The sequence below is a fragment of the Apostichopus japonicus genome, chromosome 23 (assembly GCF_037975245.1).
Source record: "Apostichopus japonicus isolate 1M-3 chromosome 23, ASM3797524v1, whole genome shotgun sequence".
NCBI classification, from domain to species: domain Eukaryota; kingdom Metazoa; phylum Echinodermata; class Holothuroidea; order Aspidochirotida; family Stichopodidae; genus Apostichopus; species Apostichopus japonicus.
The window spans coordinates 906,140-934,013 of record NC_092583.1 but is presented as its reverse complement, the minus strand read 5'-3'; the positions used below and the strand labels follow the sequence as shown (position 1 = coordinate 934,013).

Here is a 27,874-nt window from a genome sequence, read left to right as displayed (position 1 = left end):
TCCAGTCCAAAGACACACTTGAGAACTTATAATGATTATCTCCCGTTGTTCTTTGAAGGTGAGTTACGTATACTGGTCGAAGTGGAAAGAGATGTATAAAAGTCAGAGATTACAAAGGAAAAACTTGGCTTCTTCCCTTCAACACCCACCCGTCTCACATTTAATTGTTTATGTTTTTAATTTTTAGTGAATCATCTCTGTGAGTTTATCTATAAGGAAAACAAATTTGTGTCTATTTCTACCAAAGAAAACCAAAAAGAAAAAAAACGAGAGGTTTTAATTAATATTTTTCTTTTCCTTCATTCCATAATTATTATAGTTCTAATATATCTTTTTTTTCATGCAAGTATTACTATACGGATCATATGTTTTCTTTTCAATGCTTCGAAAATGTTCTTAGTAATTATGATATTAAAGAAAATGATTTACAATAAGTGAAAACATGTTCGCATGAAGAGAGAATTACTGTACAATACTAAAATGTTTCACCAATGCCAAAAGAGACCTTCCATAATGTAATAACATTTCTTTTTGAATTATGATATCTTAAACAGTCAAAATTATAGCATCATTCTTTATGAATATATGTGTAAACCCTTTAATAACGGCATGCTTGTTGGAAATTTAAAAAAAAAAAATTATCGTATCTCGCCATACAGTCAAGAGACCTAGGATTTTAAACCAACATTTTTTGTGTTTTTTTTTAACAAGTCTCGTTTTTGCCTATAATTGGGCAAAGTTGTAGCTGATCGGAAGGTTCCGTGTACCCAGCTATGAAAAGGATTTTTAAAAAATTACCACTTTAGTTACAATCATGTAAGAAACCATGGCAATTATACCTAGGAGCTTTCGACAACTCGATAGGAATTAAATGTACTAAAAGCAACCCCATGACAACTCCCCGGCTTACACATTCTCCTCCCAACCCAACCCTACTCCCCACCCATCGTAAACGACATCAGCAAGACAAATTTAGTTAGGCCTATCTGTTTTCTTTTTGACAAAACAAATAACTTTCTTGAAGCCTTGCTTTGATAAATCATTGAAAAGCTAATGGAAAAATAGCAAGACGAAGGACATGTTCCAAGGGAAAGCGCCACCTTTCAACGGCCAAATAAACAACAATATTTTATAAAGAAAATAACGTTATTAATGTGAACGCGTAATGATGCCATCAAAAGCACTATATGATCAATTTCCTGGAGAGCAGAAAGCAACAGGAACAAATAAATAGGAAGGGGACCTAGCAGTGCATCCAATTTGGAGCTCTAAAGTAATTCTGTTTTTTTCTTTCAGAATCGAATAAGAGAGAAATCCAACTATCGTCTTGAATTGTTGAAGAAAAAACCCTTGATTTTGATCAACTTTATTAATCCGTAAAACGGCTAATCGATGTTTTGTTTTTGTCTAAGAAACAATACTTCCGATAAAGTGCTCCTTACATAAACAAACCAAACTGATCAACTCTATTAATCCGTGAAACGAATCCAGCTAATAAATGTTTTGTTTTTGTTTAAGAAACAATGTTCTCGATATAGTTCTCCTTACATAAACATAACAACAAAATCACAATTAGTCTCTTCTGTTATTTGACATCGTAATTAAGCTTTCAAGTGACTATAACACATTTATACAACCTATTGCAATTTTTTTATGTAACAGAAAATTAAAAAAGGTAGGTAACAACTTATTTACGTAATTGTAAATGTTCACAAAGAATGAAGAGTTGTCAAACATGATTTCTAACCAGTACCTAATATAACGTATCCATACGTATCCATAACGTATCGTATCCATAACGTATCCGTAACGTATCCATAACGTACCCATACGATAATCATAGAGCCCTCCTCGTCCAACCTGCTACATACCCGCAGTGCACCCAATAACTTGTTTTCAACAAAATACCATAAGACATTAAAACAAATTTTCTTTAAAGTACAGTAAGTCATTCTGTACGAGGTAAGCGCTTTTTGATATCTATCATCAAACTGTAAGCAATCATTGGAAGACAATATTCAATGATGTCTCAAAACACAGTGTTGATGTGGTTCATATGCAACGTCTTAAAATGAATGGCTAGGTGAACGGCAGATTGGACCGTGGATTTAAAAGTTTTGAAACATATATTTAACATAAAGTAAAGAATACACGTGCATTGAAAGACTTTTGTTTTATACGAAAATTGTTTAGTACATCTCCCCCTCCCCCCCCCCCCGGCCCTCCTTTTGTGGTGTAACGTCACTCAACTAAAAGCAATAACAAGAAGACGTGGGGGATTACTACAGTTTTTATTACTGGAAGCACAGCAAGTCTTTATAATAGCATTCCTTCTTTATAATAGCAAACAAACACTGTTATGTAATATCCATGCCTCATGTCTAGAACTAAGACGTAACTATTATATGGCTTCCAATATATGCGGTCTTTATATGGCTAAATCGTCACTTTTTTAGTTTATAAACCATCATCACTAACCATTAAGGAATATATAAGTTCCAACAACATTACTTATATCTGCGAGACAAAATGTTCGGACCGGGATCAAGATTAGAGACAAGCATGTGACTTTCTGGCATATTTGGCGCTCAATAGTGATGGCCTACAGAAACGATGGCGGGAATTCCCGCATTACCGGCATATACGTTAAAATATGCCATAGTCTGGCCATGGAGCTGCTAGAGTAGCAGCACCTTGGTCTAGTGAAGCATTAAATTGTGCTTTCAAGGAGGTAATTCAAAACTATGAAGCTAAAACCGCAGTGACTAAGTGTAGCACTGTCCTAGTTTACTATGCACAACAATACGAGAAGCGTTCCTATAGAAACGTATACAAAAACCTGACGTCATAAAAACTAAGTACTGATCGAACCATGTTTCATTCTTTGTTACAGACATTGAATTTGTGGATATTTCCTTGTCTATACAATAGACGATCTTGCAAGATTTTAAATGACTGTTGATGTGTGTAATATGTGTGTAACTATAAGTATAAGATCATATCATATCATCAGAGGGTAACGTAAACGTTTTTCTTCCATTTTTCTTTTTATACTTTCTTGGTTGGTTATACTTCTCTACTTTCCCTTTCTTTCTTCGTCATTTTTTTCTCAATTATAATACGGTAGTCTGATCTATAATGCATAATTATGAAAGCTCTGTTGCTTGATATTTCAGCTACCTATATTGTTAACATATAGATTGTTTGTCTTTGTCGATACATACGCGGTTGTCACCACACATAGGTGTGTCCCTGCACAGTACGTTTACACAGTTATTGTTATGACGCAGTCACTGTAAAGGAACCTTCACTAAACAATCAATTGTAGAAAAAAATACATGACTTACATTTTGCTAATTTCATCGGATATATATATATATATATATATATATATATATATATATATATATATATAATATATATATATATATAAATATATATAAATATATATATATATATATATAATATATATATATATAAATATATATAAATATGTAGAACCAGATAAACGAACAAAATAAAACGAAACAGTTGATGAAAGTCATAGTAGTGTATTCAAACGTTTTCGAAGATTTCCCATCTTCCTCGTCAGGAAATAGATAATAATATAGTTCTTATGTATAGTGCATACGAAAGTTGTAGAATAATGATGACTATCCATGTTCAAAGATATAGGAGGTTCTAAAATAAGTTGAGTATATATGACGATCCATGTTGAAATAGTTGATTGTTTAAAACGGGTTTGAGTTTCTTGATATACAGTGCCTCCTTAATTTTAATTTCTAAGTCTGTATAGCCGCTGTCTATGACACTAAAATTGGTGATGTTAGCTGTTCGGCAGTCTATACAGTGAGTGATATGCTCATAGATTGCAGATTTGTCAACTTTCGTATGCACTATACATAAGAACTATATTATTATCTATTTCCTGACGAGGAAGATGGGAAATCTTCGAAAACGTTTGAATACACTACTATGACTTTCATCAACTGTTTCGTTTTATTTTGTTCGTTTATCTGGTTCTACAAATGTAAAACTCTTCCTAAACTTTACTATATATAAATATGTATATATAATATATATATATAAATATATATAAATATGTATATATATATATATATAGTCATGTATTTTTTTTCTACAATTGATTGTTTACTGAAGGTTCCTTCACAGTGATTAGGGTGTCCGCATGTAATGTTGGAAGATATATTACACTTTCATTACCAATAATTCATAGTTACATACACAATTCACGCCTCAAATGATACGACAAGAATTTCTCATGTGAATAGTGAAAAAAATACACTTTTTTCTACTGTGTACTTATTCATTTCTTCTCATTGTTACAATATTCAATATTGTCCAGGCTTACACAGTTTGGTACCAATCACAAAACAAAATCAGACAAGAATCTTCACAAACAGAACTTATATACAAGCTACAGGACTCAAGAGCAGCACCTTTGAGAATCACGTTAGGAAAGCATATATATACATAAAAATGACATCAAACAAGAATACGTTTGTATGGCAAAGAGAGAAACAAAATAATCGACAAAACTGAAAGATATCTCACTGTCAACATTAGTTTTTTGAGTCTAGAGATTTAAATTTGTTACGACTTTACTAATTCGAATCCTTATTCTCCTCATCTCCTGCATGAAGGGATGTCTGAAATAACACTTGCATGACCACCCTTTGTCATTTTTTAAGTTCTTGAATAGATGTTTTTAAAAATTGCGAGAGACAAATGAAAGAAAAGCGGAAAACTATTATTTCATTGAAATTATTAATCAACCATTGGGTCATGTTTGAGGTTTCCGACTAACATGACTCCTTTTCAACAAAAAAACACACACACTCCATCTGTTTATCGCGCCATGGTTCAACTACAAATGCATTGCCTTTATGCCTACATAACGCTCAGGATAATATTGAAGAAAATCAGGCGAAACAATTTATAATCGTGTTGCACATATACAAACTTTTTTTTGTTGGCTTTGTTAAATAATCATAGATAATTGTGGTTGATGTATTTTTTAATTAAATATTTTATTTACTTTGTAAACAATGTCTTCGGTGGTTGGTTCACAGTTTTGGTGACGTGCACACATATCAGCCTTTTGCTAATGTTTCATATAACTTTTAATCCATTTCACTCCACAATCCCTGCAGCTACCGATCCATTTGGCATCTTGATAATTAAAAAATTTACCTCTATCCTCTGTGGTTGTTTTTAAGTATTTGTCTAAAATGGCGCAGTACGTCGAATTCATCAAAGGGGTAACGTACTGCTCTTCTAGGCTATGGGTCACAATCTTACCGCTTTGCCTCCACTTGAAGTATTCCAAATATTGGCTTTCGTCACTAGCAAGGAACGTAAGATGAGATGAAAGCTCTGCCAACGAACCGAACTGATCGACGTGAATAAATGAGTGTGGAGGAGCAATACTGAGATACTGATCATAGGTTGCACCCACCACAATTGGTACCACACCCAGATCTAGAGCCCTCCAAAACTTCTCCGTGATGTAATCATCACAGCAAGAATTTTCCAAACTGAGATAAAATTTGTACCTACGCAGAGCATCTTTCATCGCTTTGTCGTCGTTCCAGGGTATCACAGCATCACCACAGCTTCCGTACTTATCCACTTGTATGGCGGCCTTCATATCGCTCACGAACTTATGACGGTCCCACTGGATCGTGTCACAGTTACTGCTTATCCATGATATCATCTTGTCTTTCGGTGTCCAAAATTGTTTCAGATCGACTTCCACCGGCTTGTCGTATTTCTGGAAAAATCCGTAAGGTAAATAGACGTCCGAATCTAGTTTGTAAGATGCAAACATATTGTAAGTAATCGAGTTGTATTGTTCAGGAGGTCGAAATCCAGGAACGTAAAGAGGGCTGTCTAGAGATATCATCGCCCAAGTCTGTCCTTTGGTGCGATTGCCATGTGCCCAGCCCCACATCTCAGGTGTCAGCCAGTCGTACACATTGGCAAACGTCACAATGTCAGCACCACGGAGATCTTTAGGATCCTCCGAGTAATTTAGATGGACTTTACACGGTAAACCAGGGCACTTGATCTCCCGTGGAAAGTTAACCAGATATCGAAAATGTGACATCCCTTCAAATTTACAAAATTTAAGCCAATGCTGTTTCATTCCAAACATCAACACTTTCTTTGGATCATCGCAGCTTTCTTTAAAGGTGTTTTCCAGCTGGCTGGATCCTCCATCGTTTGAACGAGCAACTGCTGCGGCCTTTTCCGCTTGGATTGACGAGACAGACTGTGTTAATCGTAATCGTGTAGCTAGAAATTCCACAGAAAAGAAAGCCACAACAGCGACGTTAAGAATCACAGAAGCTTTAGCAATGTGCTTCATTTGTCTTAGGACCATTCTCATTTTTCTGTAATTGTTGCTTTTTCTTCTGATAGACTTTAATTTTACCTCAGAGCACAACGCACAACTATGAAATGCTTATATAGAGTGTCGCGCGTAGTGAGACGTTCCCTCTCGGACAGAACTCCATATATATATAAGTTTCACTGAACTGACTACTACTGTATAGTAAAGTACACAACGGGATATACACTCCAGTGCTTCACAGTGCGTGACTTGGGTCCGTTTGCCAAGAGAAGACCAATAATTCGTCATGGTTTGTAACTTCCAACAACAGAGGGATGAATGCCAAACGTTCAGTATTCACTGGCTGTGTGCCCATTAATTAGCAACAAAGATAGCTAGATGAGAAAGATAAACGTTACGGCTTATGTTTAAACTATCCACAAAACAACCGGATTTTCCTGCTACGTCTCCTAAAGGCAGTGAGCTTGTCTGCCTGGTCGGAAATGATTGTTCACGACGACATTACAGTGTCTGGCATGCAACTCATTCGAGCGTATCAAGTACGTTAATAATATACTGCCAAAGTGGTTCACTGTGAGTTGCTGGGACCTCCCACGTACGATATTGCGTTGTATCCCCCCCCTTCAACATCCAACCTCCCCCACCCCTCCCTCCACCCAAAACCCTGATAGGGATGGTAAAGTTTGGTACTACCATGCAGAATGACGTCACACATAGGCAAATTTTGTAAAATTCTCCACATCTTAGAAAAGAAAAAAGTTGATATACGGATGACAAAATTGAAACGCAAACGGTCTTTATTAAAGAATTCACCTTTCTAGAAAAGTCATGATGATGACGATATCTTGCTCACCCCTCCCCTTCCCCTTCCCCTCCCCCTCATCTTCCTCCTTACAATAGGACTGTGAGCACGATATCCCATACCATAATACAAGGTCAATAAGTGAACTGAAACCGCATATCCGAGTACAGAGGAGAAGTATAGTGATTTCGAACCGAACCTTCCGTTTAATCTGTTAACCGGTAAATGTGTGCCATTAGGTTAGACAGAGCTTAAGGGTGTGGGTGAGGTGCAATAGTCACGGCTCAAGGCACAAACTAATAAACCCTTTCAGGATTAGCGATTGTCTCTTCTTTCTCGGATACAAAACTAAACACCGTCAAACGGCTTTATCAGGACAGCCATATCCCAGCCAGCTATAATAGTTTTGTTTGGTCAGAGCGGGCATTAAAACTCGTCTTTTTCTGTAACTATACTGCCCTGTAGCAGCGACGTAGCCAGGAATTTGAAAGGGGGGGGAGCACTTTTTGCGATGATATGGATTTTCAAAGTTGTAGGCACGACTATCTGAGCGGAGCTCCACCATCGGTTGGCGCGGAGCGTACAAGAAAGTTTTTGGTTTTACAAACCCCCGGAAACGGCCCTTCCCGAGTGTTCATTCTGGTTCCCTGGCCTCTTGCTATCTTGAGACACCTCATTCAATATCACTTTTAAACCCAAAAAACAAATGAGTTAATTTAAAATAGTACGTAATTCAATACTACATAATGTATTTAAAATTAGCAAGGTACATGTACACACTGGCGGATCCAAGGGGGGGGCAAGGGGGGCCATTGCCCCCCCCAAAGGTGAGCCAAAAAATGTTTCCGAACATCCGCTAAATCATATGATTGGAAATTAAAACAAATCGAGAGGAATAGCAGTGGTAGACTAGTCTAAACCTTTTCGTTTTCTGGTTTAAAATTAAATGCAGAGCTCCCAACTGACCCGCAATTCGCGGGAATTAGACCCGCATTCTAACACCCAAACCCGCTGACCTGCACAAGCGTCCGAAAAAACCGCATTGTAATTGCCAAGTATACATAAAAAAATTTGCATCAAATTTTGACTTAGCAACCATCATTTCTTTAGCATTTAGCATAATAGAGTATAAAACCTCCTTTACAGCATCATTTGAACCTCAAATTAGCCTATAATTCTTTTCATTGGGCCGAGCAGCGAACATTTTCATGCCACGGGAAAGAATGAATTATCACCTACTATTCAATTTATTGATGTTACACACAAAAAAGCATATTTCTCAGAAAATTTTGGGTGACAAAAGCCTTTCAAAGTGCCACCATTTTACATGTAGGCATCACCAGGATTCCAAAAAGATTCAAAAGGGGAGGGGGACACCCCCTCCCCTTATACCCCTCCCCCAGGACGGCGATTCGTGGCATGGACCAGCATTTGCCTTCTCAAGTGTTGGGAGCTATGTAAATGTATGAGCATGAGGATTTACAGTTTAACACCATTTTGCAGTCACAGGCTGGTTGTAAGAAATTTATAACCTATGAGAAATAAAATTTCTTGAGAAAGATGATCCCAACATTGTTTTATAAATATTTTAGAAAATTACACCTGTGAAACATTTTTTTTAGAAGTAAATTGTACTATTGCACCATTGTACACTTTTGTCGCACCAAATTGCATCTGAGGGCATTCAGCAATAGAAAATTTTCCAAAGGGGAGGGGGGCACCCCCTCCCCTTAGACCCCTCCCCCATATCACTCTAATGCCACTTTGGCCCCTCCCAAACAAAGGCCCTGGATCCGCCAGTGCATGTACAGAGTAGTCTTACGTTTCAACTTCTGATACTTATGGATACAAAGATAGGCCTGAAATGTCTTTGATATAACTATAGCCAGTAATTGTCTTTGATACAACTGTAGCTATTAAATGTTTAAGTTAGCCTAATAAGAGAAGGCGAGAGGTACCCGACGATTGCAATCTGATGCAAATTTCTCAACTGTTTTCTCAACTGAAATATTATCTGCGTAAACGGGTTCTTAACTACATGTTAAAAAACTGACAAGATCGGATCCTAGTCTTTTTCGGCGGGTAGAGTGTTGAATGAAACGGCACGCGATAGAAATACCCTAGATGACAGAAGAATAGGTCACCTCAGTAATTTAGCCATATTCTTGCTACGTTCATTTCAATTGTTTTTCCTGTCTATAGACTCTTAAACTCGTCCAGCAAGCTTATCGATTTGAATTATGGGTGTTTTTAAAAAAAAGATAACTTGGCCAAAAAAAATGTAGGCGCGGACCTACAGTGCTACATACTGGCTACGCCCCTGATCATATGATATCATAATCAGCAGATTTTGTTTCCTGTTTGAATTCTTTTACATGTTTTTTTACATAATATATCAGAAAGACAAACATAGTGCTCTTTTACAATTTTTCCAGTAGGATGATTCTTGTTTATTGTCCAATGTCTGGACTTTAATACACTTGACGAACTTAACTGATGGACAATATAAACTTTCATATTTTGTAATATTGCCAGATATGCAGTGGCCTAAAACCAATATCGTTATCATATATATATATATATATATATATATATATATATATATATATATATATATATATATATATATATATATATATATATATATATATATATATATATATATATATATATATATATATATATATATATATATATATATATATATATATATATATATATATATATATATATATATATATATATATATATATATATATATATAGGAATAACGGGAAAACTGTTAAACAACTATGCTGCATATATATATATATATATATATATATATATACATATATATATATATATATGTATATATATATATATATATATATATATATATATATATATATATATATATATATATGTATATATATATATATATATATATATATATATATATATATATATATATATATATATATATATATATATATATATATATATATATATACTTGGAGTAGCTTATAAACGTGAAAAGTACAAATACATCCAAATATGACACAATTAAACGAAAGATAGAGTGAAAAAACACATATAAATTCTAATTAATAAATACCATTACTTACGCAGGCCCACCTTGTTTTGTTACGTTACTAATTATTCTTGTATCCATGGAGATTTACTGACATCAAAGACGCGTTTTGTATCCACTTACGGGACGCTTCAGTAAGTTCGCACAGGTTTGGGGCAAAATTAGATACCAGGTGTCAAGGAAAACACAAAACATATTCAACCTTTAGAGCCTTTTACTGGATTGACAAAAATGAAAGGAGAACGTTAAAGCATCAAAGCGGTTTCCGTTTTATATTCCACAGCTGGTCCTGAAAGTTATAATATCAATATATAGGTCTTCTCATTTGTAAGGGTTTGACTTATTGTCCCAATTTTGGTTAGGAAAGCATGGTCTTGCATGCTCGCCACTGAAACCTAAATTCCGTGAAAGTTCTCTGCGTTTAAACATGGACAAAAGACAAAGTACAAAAGAAAAAGAAAAAGGTCTCCCTGTTTGCGAGTCTAATAACAAAGTTTGCTCAATATCGTAATAAACAGGTTCATAACCATGATAGCCGTAGGAAATATGCCTTGGAGAGAACAAATTGCGTTGAAAATATGTTTATTTAGCAACAATGACCGGGCTTCCAGTTCGAAATTAAACCCCATTTAAAACGTAAAAAATGAAACTTAACTTGACCAAATTTGCCATATAAACGTAGAAATCATGACTGCAACACCATCGCAGTTAACGGAAAACCCAAGTTGTCAATCACGAATCACACATGTGTCGGACGTAACAGAGAATACACAAAGTCCTGGACACTGATTGGTCAAATTGAAAAACATGTTAAGGGTACTGTTGCCTTATGAAAGGTGATTTGCATTTTGAAACAGGATTTTGTAAAGAACCAGAACCAACCGTTGAAGCCAGCCACCACCACTCACCACTCATCGCCTCCTCCAACCCATTAAAAATGCTGCCTTCTTGTCATCCAGACACGTTTCTCTCCGACCCGGCCCACAAAGTTCATAAAAAAACATCTCAAATTTCCTATTTCTCTTTTTAGGAGTCTTGTATTTACCGGTCAGGGGCTTTCGAGGCTCACGGCTCGCTGAAGCACCAATCTGCGGAAACAGCTATTTACAAGACCACCTATCTATCTACTATTTGGTTTGCATGCATAAGTATTTGGAGAACAAAAGTGTCAATTTTTATGAAAAGGTTAATTACTCTTTAATTATGGTTCGCGGAGTAAACTTCTATCACAGAATTCTCTATGACATCAATCGCAAGTTGCTGATATGTAAGTGACAAAAGAATGCTAAAAAAAATTGTGAATAAAGGCAATATTGACCATTGTAGGCTTAGGAAAGGTATCTTCAACTCCACGCACAAAAAGGAAAAAACCCAATCCAGCATTTCCATCGGTGCTCTCATGGGTGGGGTGTAGGAAAGGTTTCGATTGTTAATGGTACCGTATATAGTATATACCTTTAAATACAGATCATATATGGTACCCCCTCCTCAAATTAAACTGACATTCCGAAATTTCATTTCTTTTTTATACAATAAGCATTGTCTTCTTCATTTACTATATTTCTAAACATTTCCATTATTTATTTATTTTTTTCAAATCATGTAACATATTTCTTGGGGATTTAAGGTGTGGTGGTAAAGCTAATTACCACAATAGGAGTAACCCGAGCTCTGATGCTTCTAACACTTGTTCAGTTAGAGGTGTTATGTATACTGGAAGACAAAGGAGACGAATATTTACTTTATTTTACACAAACGTTTTAGAACTAGATCGATGAAGAAATATTGAAAAGAAGTAAGACCAGTAACAATACGCGGAATGGCCAGTGTACATATAACATATGTAAGCTCGCAAACTCGCTAATGTATAGTATATAAACGTTTTCACTAACATATACCTTGAAGAGGATTAAGCGATTAATTAATAGTAAATCAAAGACAAGATTAAAGACAAAATTATTGATAATATTATCGAATATTTCACGAACACGAACAGTCGAGAAGTCTTTGGTCCTTCCAACTTGCGAGTCATGGTCGGACGAGTATAGGCCTCCCAACATCCAATAACTGCATCGCGCGCTCCGGGCCATGCGTGTGGACCCTCTAGGCGAAAGTAGTAAGGAACTGCAGGCCCAAAGAGAGAGTGATACGCCAGGATGGGATCTGTGAACAGTAGTTTAAACCAGTTTGGCATCAAACCAGCGAGAGATGCAATCTCATCTTGGTACTTCACTTGGAAAACCTGTTCATAGATAGATGACGTGGTCCCGACAAAACGAAACATTAAAGAAAGGTGGAGAGAGAGGGGCAATTATTATATTTAGAGGATAATTAAAATGGGGCTACCACTTCGTTTAAAGATAATTTGAATGTATGTACAGCGGTGTAATGGGTGATGACTACACGTATGTGGAGACTTATATAATTATGCTAAATTGGCCCCAAAAATGCTAGATATTCAAATATGGTCAAATTTGGTCAAAATTCTTAGACTGTTCTTTTTTTACAACCTTCGAGGAAATGTTCCTCACTGGGACATTCAGTTATCTTGTGTGCTCCTTAAATACGTCTGAGAACAATTTGGAGAGTAAAGACCTCCAGGAAAGTACTTTTTGAAAACCTCTAGCAATGATGGCGTGTTAGAATTTGTGTCCTACACTGACTACCTATTTAAGTTAGATATAGGTACATAGGTATAAACAATTTAAACCAAATAACTAAATTAATATATAATATTATAATATTACTATTATAATATATATATGTTTATTAAAGGTTTCGAACCCCTGGACATACAAGCAGCGTCCATAGCCTAGTGGTTACGGTGTCCACATATAAGCGGGGGGCCCGGGTTCGAATCCCGGTGGAGGCTGGAAATTCTTTTACTGTTCTGGATCTTCCAACTCACTACAATTTCGATTTTAATTATTAATATATATATATAATTATATATATATATATATATATATATATATATATATTTATATATATATATATATATATAAAATATTATATATATATAAATAAATATATGTATATATATATATATATATTACATAATTACCACAGTTGAGCACTTTCCTCTCTTTCGGAGTTCTTCTTGCCTTGTTTGCATAACATCCTTGAGCATGCACTCTGGCGTTGGCAGCTTACACAACCCTTTAAATACTCTAACAGTCCAGCGGGCTTGTAGTTCAGCGACTGGGGCATAACTTCCGATAATGTTGATCAACCCAATACAGGCCAGTGTCCCATCGCGGCCTAAACGAGGAGGGAAAACGCTCTTGTACAGTCGGAAGTCTGTGGAATTTTCTAGAAAATGTATTCAAAAAGTATGAAATTAATGTAATGACTGTGATGGTACTTTGTAAGGAGATTGGAGATGATTCGTTTCATAGTATTAAAATTGCATTGAAGCTACTATATGCTGTTTTTTATTTGTATGTAATACCGAATAATAATTTCAAACATTAGACATTCGCAGATGACGTCATATTCTTTTGTTTACTTGGACCTGATGGCAGGAAGCGATGTAATGTTGTATACCTTGTATAATTGATGTATCCACTAAGGGCGCTGCAATACGGTAGCCGGTCGCAAATATCACAGTATCAACCTCAAGAGTAGAACCATCACAAAGCGTAACCCCTGTTGTGGTAAAATGGTCGATTGCAGGTTTGATTTTGACTTTTCCCGCCATAATCTTTATTTGCATGTTGTCATTGACCATCCAGTCTGACTGAAATATATTTCTGACACTACGAAGGCCAAGTGTGTCAAAATTAATGCGTCTGAAGAACGTACGCTTGACCCAACTTTGGAGGTACCATTCTGGCGGTAGGAAGTTGATCCTTCGGTGAATGAAAGCGTCGTGCGGCCAACCGTCTGGTCCATTCCTAGTGATGACCCATGTTCCTTCACGTATGCTCATGAAAACCTTCGAAGAAGAAGAAGAAAAACTTCTGAGAAACTATAAACAAATTTGAAAAAGCGTTAGTATGCCTAAACTTTCATTTTTAAGGGAGTTGTTTCGTTAGACTTAAGTTGCAGTCGTTCTAATTACAAGACTCAGATATCTGTCATTTATTTATCGATGATGGTGCCACCAGTTTGTTTCATGTATAACATAACGCATAATGCAGAGATAAAATGAGACTTTTAAGATCATCGATCTGTGATTCACAGTTTGATACAGAAATTTTTAACACCCTGTACAATAATCCATGTACCTTTAACTTTTCGTTAGTACTATTATATTGATAGGGGTTACGTACGTTGGCTTAAAATAAAAACAAAAATTGAAATATATCTATAACGAAATAACTGCTTGCACGACAGAAGACGTATATGGAACACACGTATTTTGTTATGTTTTTTGAAATTAAGTTTTCATTCGACTACTTCAAAATGCATATTACATGCCAACCTTACGCATTTATGAGTAGAACACCTGTGACAAATTTTTCGCGGTACAGGTAGGACCCTTGCAATGTCATCAGCGAATATATCAGGTCACACATCCGGAGTCTATGCAATGCATGCTAAGTAGTTCAATACCGCCCTCATTTCCTTTCGTGAAACATTCATACTGTAGGTACCGCAATTAGAGAAGTGTACATCCTCTCGAAAGGTTAATCATTTTCGGAGAAGAGAGCTAAAAGTTCCTAATGTAATGCTTGTTTAAGCAAGTTATCTATTACCATCATTGTTTGTTCTGCCTTAACGTGTAAGAGCATATTATTAATTTAAAGTACAGATGGTGTGAAAATAGGGAAGGATAGAAGGTGATATAAACCATTTTAGAAAACCTTTAGTGAAATGTTGGTATTACTCCCATCGAGCAGATGGAAGGGTTTGGGTTCAGTATGCTAAACTTGCTCCTCTTCTAGCTCAAAATCTAAACAGTCATGATATGGAAATTTGCAAGTGCCATGATAGGCCAAGATCTCAGCTATCATGTGGTGGGTATGATATGCCAGTAGAAAACATCTATCTATTCTTTTGGGCAGGTCTTGATATAGTGACGAGTTTAGTGTGTAAATCAATGGAACAATTAATTGCGGTGCCTGACCTGTAGTTTTGATAATGAATAACAAATGCAGTCGTCGCTGATAAGCAATAGCCTGCCTGGTTTGCAAACATTTACACATACTGACATAAGCAAAGAAAGTGACTCAACTGCGTAAACATTCGTGACGACCATATGCCATATTTTAAGAAATCATTCTCTGTGTTCAAATACCCTTATCGTGCCCAAAATAACTGAATGTATACTTAAACTGATATTAAAGTTGACATTGTTGATTGGTAAAATGGCACAGCTCTATTTGAAATATGACTGAAGTTTTGGTCAAATCATTCTAACGCTTGAAACTTCAGCAAAAGTCAAAGAAAAAGATAACGCCTCGATCACATTTCGTTGTACAACCCTAATTATGGTAAACTTCTGGTTTCCTCTTAACGGTGTTACCTCGTGTTGGAATTATACAATACACCGCAATTTTACCACCTTGCGTAATGTAACATAGTCGATTTAAGGTAAATATTGAATTGAATTGAATTTGAATTTATTGTCCACAATCGGAAATTCGGCTTACACAAGTCGTAAACGAAATATGAAAAGAACGAAATATATGCAATAGTAAAAGTATCAATAGACTGCGATACACATACAGTATAATACAAACAAATATACAGCAAGTCCTACAAATAAGAAACTTATCTTCTCACTTGTGAATTAAATATATGGATAGAATTAGGCACAAATGAGTACCTGTAGCGGCCCCTAAGTGTACGTGGTGGGCATAAACGCAGTCCAGGGCGGTTGTAATTATAGTACTGAAACAAAAGGTGTGTTGGGTCTTGCATGATATGTTTCAATTTATTGTAGACCCTCTCATGATACAAGTACTCTAACGATGGTAATTGAGCACCGATTACCTATATAGTAACGATTTAATAATATAATTTAATATAAAGGCTAACATGTCTCAGTAATTAACGGTATTTCACAATGTTAAAGTCTCAGTGCTTGTGTGCCGAATTTAACCTTCGACCTTTCCATCTAACTGCACTAAAAAACTCAGTGAAAGGGATACTGTTCTGTGCAATTTCCATATCAAAATCCATCTTCTTCTTTTTTATTGAGTTATCTGTCGTTTAAAAATTTGGAGCTGAATACAATACGCCAGATTTTTCAACGAGTCCGTAGATTCTAAACATTTCAATCAAAATTTGCAAGCCCCGCCCACTGACAGATCATGCGCCAATCAAATCTCTCTGTTTTGTTTACGGCCGTTAGGCCTAGGACTACTTTCACTTTCGTGGCTAGCCTGTCTTATGTCATTTCTCTCTTCAATAGTATCTTTCTCTCGGTCTTTGTCGATGTAGCTTGCGAAATTGTGTCACTTCCTTCAATTGCAATGAATAAACAGGTATTTGCAGACTCTGTGTCTGTAGAATTGTAAAAAGGGGACCGTGAGTATATAGGTCCGTGCGTTAAAATCTTGATCATGCCGCATATAGATTATATTGTTTACATTTGTGCAATGAACATGCTGACATGGGCGGGCGCAGGGAATTGACGATAAATCGTTTGCGCCATAAAGACAATAGATTTCTTTCTTTCGATTGCGACGGCTTTTCACCATTAAACACACCTGGTCAGAGTGCATTTAGAAAGAGAAACATTTGAATCTACTTCGGAAGTTTGTTTTCCGAAATTCATCAGCAAACAGGTATTGAGACTTTAAAACACCGTCAAAGAGCGGCTACCACGACCTTGGCAAGCCGAATTCTTTGTTGAACCTTTATGACTCTCCTGTTAGCATACCTGACTCGCATTGTTGCTTGCGTGGACTGCTACGTCTCCGGCCGAATGTGAAGCTCCTGTTGTCGTAAAAGAAAAAGAGTAAAATACCAATTGTCAGATTTTGTTGTCTAACAAATCATTCGCAAAACGCATTTTTAATGATAATCCGTGACGTCAGTGGTTGAGCCTTACTGGTGAAATGGGTATAAGAATGGGTATGTATATATATATATATATATATATATATATATATATATATATATATTTACTTAATTTATTAACTAACTTTAATTTACTAATAATCGTACGATGTACGATGACATAAATGTATATTATGTGTGAGTGCTGGTAAAGAACGCTTTTAACGAGAAAAAAAACATCGATTTAATTGAAAATAAACTTCATCATTCTATAAAGTTCATGCCAGATATGATCATTTCTACTGTATCTAAGGGAACCTTCGTTACATTCGTTACGATTATTAGTAAATTAAAGTTAGTTAAGTAAGTAAATAAATATATATATATATATATATATATTTACTTAATTTATTAACTAACTTTAATTTACTAATAATCGTACGATGACATAAATGTATATTATGTGTGAGTGCTGGTAAAGAACGCTTTTAACGAGAAAAAAAATATCGATTTAATTGAAAATAAACTTCATCATTCTATAAAGTTCATGCCAGATATGATAATTTCTACTGTATCTAAGGGAACCTTCGTTACAGTGTACTGAGTAACATTTGCACTAAATCGATGGACCTATACCTATAACAGTGAATCATCTATACACCAAATAAACTAAGTTGTTTGTTTTCCTTATTCGGTCAGTGTAACTAGTTCGTGGTTAGTTGTTTGACAGGTTTGAACGATCTTAAGGAAATAGGATGAGTTTGCTTTTCAAAACAAAGTATATGCAGTTTGCACATGATGAATATACATTAACTTTGTACATGGATATTCATTTATCTTTCTATGAATAATCTGTGCATGGCTGTTTGCGTTATCTATGAAAGATCTGTACATGACTGTTTGCTCTAAACATTTTGAACGTTCTCTAAATGACTGTTTGCTCTATCTATTAACAATGGAAAAGGTTGTTTGCTCTATCTATCTATAGATGATATGTACGTGACTGTTTGCTCTATACAACACTTAATGATTTCTACATCACTGACCGCGTTAAACTTTGTTTCATCTAGGAATAATTTTCATACCGTATAATAATACTCTATAGAATAAGTTGTACCATTTACATAGCAATTTGCGTTGTAAATATTTCGCCAGTATATATACGTGAAATAGCTCATTTGTAAGCACGACACAACTCCGTTTACTAGGCACGACAGTTCACAAAACAGCTTTGTACAGTCAGACAATGCCATTGTTCAAACAACAGTCACGTCAACAATCTAATATTATTAACAAAAGTTTGAAATGAATGCCGCGGTATAAGCATCGGACGTGACAAGAAGGGACCCCACCCACATTACCGTGAAATGTTATTATATGAACAAGAAACTTGACCAATTCAAAATCAATTGCGATATAAGGAAGTTAGTTGAACAAACACATACCGGCCTGATGGTGTTGTGTACTGTTATAATGTTGTAAGGACTCGTTGGATCCGAGACTATACCTAATGTATGGATATGTATAGGAGGTTTATAATAATCAGTTGTGGTTACCAAGCAATGGTTGTGGTGTGGACGTTGTACGAAATCTTTGTTTTTAGGGTTCCTATAGCATTGAAGCAAACCGTAACCACTGGGTCGCAATGCCAGTTCAAGGCCAGTCGTGACAATACGTGTAAGCCACAAAACAATATGCTATATGTACAATATAAGACAATGCATGTCATAGGGTGAGTCATCCTGTATATATGGTATTAGGAATTGGTAATATTAATAATAGTAATTTATTTTTATATAGCGCCTTACATCAAAATATAATCTCAAAGCACTTCACAAGAAAGCATAACATTGATACAGGGATAAGAAGATCAAAATAACAATGTAATTGTCAACATCGAACAATTGACACAGAAAATGACAGAATCCACGCTTAATAAAATACAAATGACTAACCAATCAGATGTATAGGTTGTTAGTCTTTGGTGAGTCCATACTCGCTATATACTACCATTTGCCAGGGCCACACTGCGTGTAACCAACGGCAACCGACATGATTGTATAGGCTATGAGAGGTATGTACAATATAAATCTGGTAGTAAACATAATCATGCAACTTATGTTAAGTTGTTGCATACTTCTTACGCATAAAGCCGCCCCCCCCCCCACCCACATCACCCCTACCTCCGCTCCCTTTCTCCTTCAGTTTCAAATCATCTTCAAATGGAAGAGAAACGTGAAACTCCATCTCAACTCATTTGAATGTGGTTAATAAGTCTAAAAATCTAAGCTTAACTAGTTTAGACTATGAAGATTACGCATTTTAAACGGATAGATAGCGCATGATGTCAATTTATCTTGACTGGTTAAAGTGCGGCACTTTGCATATCCGAGATATTTACCAAAGAAGAACTAGAATGAAACAGGTTTGATGTTGTTGAAATAAAATTGCCAAAACTATTTTTTGTGTGGCATTTCTACTTCACCACATTCATTTGCATATTGTTAACTTCATATCCATTTAAGGTACGTAAGGATTCTATCAAATCCAATGTCGTCTTTACCCCTGAACTGGCCCTTTAATTAAAGTCGAAGAAAACGAGGGCGCTCTTTTACAGTGTTTAAATCATGAAATTGATAAAAGACCGGTAGCTCCAAAACTTATCTCTCATATATAATTTGCCAATCAGTTTAATTTCCGTATTTTTATATATTCGAAATATAATATTGAGAGATAATGAACCATATTTTCCGTAAGTAGCTTACTTTTCTTCACTAGAAAATGTTAATACCGCGCGTGTAATCAATGCAAGTCTTTTCTGTTCAAATAAGTTCAGCCATTATTACCTATTACGTGTATAAGTTAATCCAATATTATTAATATATTTATACTTATCTATCTATTTATACTTATCTATTTATACATTATTTATACATTATTTAATAGAATGATGAAGCAATTCGATACTAAATATAGTGATTGATTTATGAAACATATTGGAGGTTATTAAACACTTTTCAAATAAAAATAATGACTTTACGCAGAATTTTAGTCTTGATATGTTTAGTCCAAGAAGGCAAGCAATGTTCTCTAGCTATTCTGTTTGTCAAGACATTCACCTTTAAAATATGCTTAATCTCTGGATTGCTCCTTTAAGGCATAATGACGTCGGCTCCTCCGTGCAGGACTATTTAGTCAGGAAGTGTAATGTTAACCCATTGGTTTATAAATTCTAATAACTCAACCAAATTATTTTCTTGAAAATCAGTAGAAAACAACAGCGCATTACGGGTTGATATTAAACACCATTCATACTTGATAAACATTTTTTAACATATTTTAAACAAGTATTTGAAGCGATAATATGATTATATGTTTTGCCATTGAATTGGTGTTGCATCTGAGGAACTGACCTAATTGATTGTGTCTTAGACTACACAGTTCAGTCACTTTAACTGATGTACCTCAGCAGTTTAAAGGGTCATTCCTCACAAAATAAAAGTGATGATAGAAACACAGCCTGTACTGATAGAAGTGGTTTTTACCGGTCCACGAATTATTAAAATTAATTCTGAGCCTATAAAGTCATCCTTTAAAGGGTTTTTTGTTTGCAGTTTTTTGTTCAATCTTCGACATTTTTAGAAGATCTTACCCACAACGAGAACTTTCTTATCATCTATATCGGCGTTGCTGCGGTACAGTTCGCTGTGGGTCACCGTGCCCTTGAACGTTTCAAGCCCAGGGTAGTGTGGTATGTAGGTCTGCCTTCTACCACAGCAGATCAACACAGCGTCGAATGTGTAGTCTTTTGTTCCTACTCCGGGTTTGCTAACTTCGACGCACCATTTTTTGTTGTCTGTGTTTTGCTCTAGTTTGGTAACTTCAGAATTGCAATGAATATAGGGTCGAAGGTTAAAACGTTCAGCGTACTTCTACAAAAGTCGGGGAGAAAATCAAGTTGAATTACAATTTTGTATTATAAGTTACCGTCCTATAATAAAGAGACTATTTACTGATAACAAATATGTACGGTATATTGACACTTAAGTAACCCATTGCAAGACATTGTATTATTAGTTTACATAGCTTTATATTAACTTTGTTACCGCGGTAACCTGATTCAATTCTTAGTATCAATTATCTATAAAAGCGGGTCTGGATTTCGGAATAATGGTTTAAAAAAAAATTCAATTGTCACCGCGAAAAAGAATGAAAAGGAGAATGGTACCATGACGGGAGTATAGCAAACTAGAGCATATTGTAAACATAATTTAAAGCTAAAACTAAAACATCGGGAAAGTTCGTCGAGGTGTTACAGTTTCTTATTATTGTAAAACTAACATTGAAGGGAAAATGTTGTAAAGTGTTAGTTGACATCCCGGCTTCTAAATATCGTATCCATGTAGCCTTAGGATGACTTTCGGCACAAATTAATATTTATTCTTTTTGTAGACTATTATTAATCAGCACTGCTATAATTCACGGTTGTATATCTCTTTACCGCTTTGTATGTGTTGCGACATGGCCTTTTAGACATCCGAGGCTCATTTATTACAGTGGCTGGACTACTAAGTCTAAGACAGAAACCATAACAGTTTTATGATCTCAAATAAAATGTTTACAATACATAACAATTGGCATTGTCATAGAGCGTTGATTGCCATCCAAGGGTTTGTTCAGTTGAAGTTCAAAGAACAAAGCTTGAAGCGAACCTCGAGTAAGGAACAAGATACTGAGATTTTTAGTTATTATCATCATCATCATCATCATCATCATCATCATCATCATCATCATCATCATCATCATCATCATCATCATCATCATCATCATCATCATCATCATCATCATCATCATCATCATCATCATCATCATCATCATCATCATCATCATCATCATCATCATCATCATCATCATCATCATCATCATCATCATCATCAATATTATTATTATTATTATTATTATTATTATTATTATTATTATTATTATTATTATTATTATTATTATTATTATTATTATTATTATTATTATTATTATTATTATTATTATTATTATCATCATTATTATCATTATCATCATTATTATCATTTTTATCATTATGATTACACCGATACTTATATAGCGCAAAATACCAGGGTTCAATGCGCTTAACAAAACATGAACAAAATACAAAAATACAATTGCATACAATTAACCATAGGTTTGGTTTGAAATAAAACGTCTTTAACGCTGACTTGAAAGTAATTATAACAACTTGGAAATATATTTTTTTCTCTCCATATATAATTGCTACGTTAGCTGAAGCCATGTGTATATTACATGAAATATTGTAAATGGACTTCATATATACTTGTCTTTACCTGATAATATCTCAAAACGGCCTCTCCTGTCAAGAAGGGTGGAGCGTCTCTCGGGAAGGGAAAGTCACTAAATCCAGTCATTTCACGACTCGTGTTAGTTATTAGAGTCTGTCTACGCCATGCGTCCCTTTCAAAGGATTCATCGAGGAGCCACAAACCTCCTGAAAGAGTTTGAAGGAACAAATTTAGAGTTATTAAATCTAGAAACTTGACAGATATAATAGTTATACGACATCCCAGAAGCTTGTGACCGGACTTTAACGATGTTGCTGGAAATTCGATAGAATCATTTGGATCATTGGGAGAAATAATATACCATCCAGACAGCTAAATGAATATAAATTTTAGTTTAATATCACAAAATATTGAATGAATAAACACCAAATATGCCTTAAATTTACTAAAACCGTTACATGATTGCTAGAGCTAACCAGATACATCTCTTGTTGGGCACCTTCATAGAAAATGGAAAATAGACTAGGCCTGCGTTGAGTCGAACGTTACGGTACCCACCTTCAGTTTCAACTTATTTTCTCCAAATCACCTCAGTGAGGAATAAGAGACAATTCCACAGTACATTTCATAACAGAGATGAATAAAATGACAGAAAAACATATATTGTAACGAAGGGGGGGGGGGAGACTTTGAAAAAGGCTAAGATTGAAACATGGCACCAGAGGCTGTTAAGAGAAAGAAACTTCTTAAGAGTCAAAAGTTTTTAGCATTTTACTACAAAATTTATTTAGATTTTGCTAAGACATTTTTACCCGATGATTGAAACAAGGGCTTCATTTAAATAGAACTGGGTCATCCTATCGGCTGAAAAGTAAGGACAGTAAAAAATTTAATGAAATTCGTCTCCTATAAAGAATTTTAGTTACATAACTCATACAATCTTTCATGAACTTCCCTTGCACGATAGGGGCTGTACTATTAACGCAGCGGAATTGACTTAAGTCTACTCTGTGAGGGAAATTTAAGTTAGTCAAATAAGTGTGAACTTGTCAAGTTCCTCTTTGTACATTCTGTTGACTTTGCATTGAGAGTAAACATAGCCTAGCTATAGTCTTGTTCCTAAAGGCTACAAGGCTAAATCGATACAGTTCAGTATGACTTACAGTACGGCTCTCGCGCAAGGCGCGCCATAATTGTTTTTCATTTGGACAACCAACAAATCCTTCGGACAACCAAATAAAAAGTCAAGGTTGTGCAAAGGGCAACCTCAAAAGTTTCTTTAAAATGAGCCCTGCCCCACCCCAACCCCTACCCCACCAAGTAAAGCTTCTTTTTTGTTTACCTATGTCCGGCTTCATCTCGAAACACGTTGGTTCTAGCCCTTCTTCTAAACACGTCTTGATTGCCGCTAGTCCGCCTGCCCCAGCTCCGATTATCAAAACACTCTGAACAACCATGTTTGGTATTCTCCAAAATCCAAACACCGAACAAGCTTTGTCTGCGCAAAGTTATATAACACTAATTAACATTAACATCTGTGAATCAAAACTACAGTATGAACTGTTTCCCCGTTGAAAGATAATGAAGAACTTAGTATGCATCAACTCCGGACTTGTGATCTGATTAATTCCCTTTGGCTTCGGGTATGAGTGCAACGTATGTGGTTGTGTTTGACCAGCTGTGGTTCTCAAACTTTTTGGATCTACCGCCCCCTTTTGCCCTATTGGACCGGCCCAGCGCTACCCTCCCCACCAACCTCGTGACAGGGACGGCATCAGGGTTTGGAAAGTGGGGGAGGGGAACCAAAACAATATCTGCTGGTTCATCATTTTCCAACCGACCAGTATTCACGAAATTGACATAGACGCAGGAAGGTACTTTTGCATTTGGGAGAGCTGGCGAAGTGTGAGCTTGTTTGTGTCGTGGGGGAGGGGTCAAAAGGGGTAGGCCCTCCCCCTTTGGGGAATATTTGAATATTTTACTGCCTTCAGATGCAATATGGTGCTACAAAACGTAATTTGAAGAAAGGTTGTTGGAATTCGGTTTGGTATTGGTATATGTTACAGAGGAACATAATGTGGTTGTTGTCGGTTACGTTACACCACCCGTCCCAGCACCACCCGTCCCAGCACCACCCGTCCCAGCACCACCCGTCCCAGCACCACCCGTCCCAGCACCACCCCTCCCAGCACCACCCGTCCCAGCACCACCCGTCCCAGCACCACCCCTCCCAGCACCACCCGTCCCAGCACCACCCGTCCCAGCACCACCCCTCCCAGCACCACCCGTCCCAGCACCACCCGTCCCAGCACCATCCCTCCCAGCACCACCCCTCCCAGCACCACCCGTCCCAGCACCACCCGTCCCAGCACCACCCCTCCCAGCACCACCCGTCCCAGCACCACCCCTCCCAGCACCACCCCTCCCAGCACCACCCGTCCCAGCACCACCCGTCCCAGCACCACCCGCCTGGTTTGCGGGAATGGAAAATCGATGAACATTAATGGAGCCAGAATCGTTCATAGCGCACGAAAAGCGCGCAAAAAATGGAATGGTTTGTTTGATATATTCATTCTTGTTTTTCACAAGAACAGATCAGGGCATTTTGATATGAATTCTTCTAACTCCAAGTTACAGACTATGGGGTACCCCCCCCCCCCCCCATTAGCTTAGTTTAATGGTGAAAATTGAGAAAGGTGCCAGCGAGTATGGACGAAAGAGGACAAGCAGCGCGCGAAGACATTTTTGTAGTTTCATAAGGAAAGAACCCAAATTTAAAAAAAAAGGGTAGCCTAGAAACAGAAAGTTACAATTGTTGAACCAATATTATTTACTGAATGTCTGAAGTATGTACTGGAATGAAGTTTTATATATGTATGGAAATTTCAAATGGAGATACAGTCTGATAGAGTTCATGTTTGCTAACAAATATTGAAGTGTCATTGTCAGCCGGATAATGTTAATGTCGGGAAGTCTCTGAGAATTGGTCAACAATTCACAGACCGATTTCCACGAAAACGTAATAAAACATCATACTTTTCTAAGCTGACACTGATAAATCGAGTCTATTTTGTTATTATAGAAATTTAAAATGTCATGTTTGGTTTGATACCCGGGGAAAACGTCGAGTGTTTTTTTTTACAATTAGTTTAACATAACAATAACATTCATTGTTGACACTTTTAAGACTTCTCGAATAGGAGAATTTGTAAAAACCGATGTGGGGAAACTAAGTGCATGCTATATAATTAACATGCAAAACTCATATTGCATCGGCAGTCGACGACGAAACTAGATCAACGAAGTTCAAGCAATTCTTGTTTCTGCAAAGAAATTCAGAAATATCTAACAAGCATTGTAGCTCGCCAGTGCATGCATGCCCTCCCCACAAATTAATGCCAGCGCCCCCTATCGCCGAGGATTCTGTAGCGCCCCTGAAAGTTCCTAGCGCCCCCGGGTGGGCGGGGCTGCGGTAGGGACCACTTTGAGAACCAATGTGTTAGACGAATCTAACCGTAATAGTAATTACTGAATTTGCCATCCGCGTTGCAGTCATTGGCGGCGTTGCAATCCACGCTCCCCCCCCCCCCCCTTAAAATATATCAATGGAACGCCAAAACGGACATTGTTCAGTTATGTGCAGCTTTTAATCCTTCTAGGGTAGTAAATTTGGTATCAAATAATAAAAAAAAAAACAATTACAAGTCATTATGTGAGGTTCGTTTTACGCAGCATAATGACCAAGGCTTGACTTTTATAAGGGCAGTCTGTCAGCTGTCACAGAAAGGTTGCCATTTCGGACAAATATAACATTGTCTTTATTATGCAGCTTTTACTGTGCATAATGACTTCACGAAAATTCGTAGTCATTATGCGGCAATATTTACAGCCACATAATGACCAAGAATAGGGAAAAAAACTAATAAGGCGGCAATGCGGCAATTGTCAAATAAGGAAAATAACGTAAATCTTAAACATGCGGCAGTCTTTACTGCAGCAGAACGACTTCCGTTAATGGACTCGTTATTCGGTAACATGTACTGCTCGCCAAACGGACATTATTTATGCAGTGGTGGCGGCGGTTTCTGCTTTCAGGTTTCTGCTTTGCTGCGATTATATGCATGGATGTGAGAATTATTGTTTGATCAACATCAAATGCGCGCGAGGTATACTTCAGCCCGAAAATAACCTCGAGTATCAATATACCACCCTGAAAAATATCGAGGAATAGTTTAATACGTCCATATCGTATTCACGCCGTGTTTTGTGTTCACATTCATATTACTACTTTTGGATATTTATAGGATAAGCTCAATTTGACCCCAACCAATCATAATAATAATAATAATAATAAAATAAAGGATTTTCTTCGTCTTTTAATTGGTATCCATGTTCATGGTAATAAGGACTGTGGTATTAAGAAACCTGTATATACGTATATTGGTATACCATACGAGGATTCCATCCAATTTATGTCCACCCACATTACCTAACCCTCCCCCACCAGGGACGTAGCTAAGGCCTGATGATTGGGGGGGTCAAGTGGCTGAAAATCCAACTGGATGGGATTTGAAGCCAGAAAATTCCGACTACTGTCTTGTACCCCCCCCCCCCCCCGCGCTACTCGTCAACGATACCGTCAGTGTCAATCAGACACCCCATCTTTCGCAACTGCACTTTTGTTCCGAACTTTTTTTCGATACATTTGTACCCACTGGCACTCACTTCACAAACTTTTTAGCCCACCCCCTCCCCATCCCCCTCACCCAAACCAAATATTTACCAAATAAAATTTGGGCAATATGCTGATAACTTTTCGGGCACACACCGAAAGAAAGATAGTTTGAAATGTGTTTTTCAATGGTTAAACTTATATTATTATTACCATTAATATTCTAACGACTTCCCGAATAATTATAACCAAGGGTAATAACACGGAAAATGATTGTATGTTATTGACATGCGATGTTAAAACCGATGCATGCCTATACGACATGCACATTGACATGTGGAACGCGAGCGGAGCCCGCCCAAAATTATGGTTATATTTTTCGGGCAAGTCGTTACAGCCCCCCCCCCCCCCCACCCAAATCAAATTGGGCTCCTACGCCTATGACGGTATAGTTCTATTAGGCACATTTTTTGAGTATTCAAAATCATACGAAGTTTTGTATGGTGGAGTATAAGGATCGCGAGATACAATTTCTCAAAGTGGCAAAGAAAACGTGGTAAATGTGACTGTTTAAAGGTCTTATTGACCGAAATTTTTCCATTTTTAGGTCATTCACGATCACAGGAATATATGAATAGGCCTAGAAAAACTAGAGTGCGACAGTCGGAAATTGCGACTGTCGCACTAC

At 36.6% G+C, this 27,874-nt stretch overlaps 2 protein-coding genes across 3 annotated transcripts in view; both read right to left on the bottom strand.

Annotated features, from left to right (window-relative positions):
• Positions 1–1,395: 1,395 nt before the first annotated feature.
• On the bottom strand, positions 1,396–6,844 carry LOC139964648 (alpha-(1,3)-fucosyltransferase fut-6-like). The gene has a single exon (XM_071966415.1). The coding sequence runs from the start codon at positions 6,410–6,412 to the stop codon at positions 5,126–5,128; it is 1,287 nt and encodes a 428-aa protein (XP_071822516.1). The 5' UTR covers positions 6,413–6,844; the 3' UTR covers positions 1,396–5,125.
• Positions 6,845–10,509: 3,665 nt separating this feature from the next.
• Positions 10,510–27,874, bottom strand: part of LOC139964959 (dimethylaniline monooxygenase [N-oxide-forming] 2-like) — a 32,024-nt gene continuing 14,659 nt past the window's right edge. Inside the window, exons 1-7 of one of the 2 annotated variants that reach the window (XM_071967069.1) lie at positions 23,857–24,184; positions 22,560–22,720; positions 20,855–21,134; positions 17,084–17,139; positions 13,798–14,188; positions 13,316–13,563; positions 10,510–12,493 (exon numbers count right to left, since the gene is read on the bottom strand). In XM_071967069.1, coding sequence (XP_071823170.1) covers positions 12,173–12,493; positions 13,316–13,563; positions 13,798–14,188; positions 17,084–17,139; positions 20,855–21,134; positions 22,560–22,720; positions 23,857–23,971 — 1,572 coding nt within the window. In that variant the 5' untranslated portion in view covers positions 23,972–24,184 and the 3' untranslated portion in view covers positions 10,510–12,172. Of the gene's footprint in view, positions 12,494–13,315; positions 13,564–13,797; positions 14,189–17,083; positions 17,140–20,854; positions 21,135–22,559; positions 22,721–23,856; positions 24,185–27,874 lie in introns of those variants that run through there. The other variant, XM_071967070.1, reaches the window with a different exon arrangement.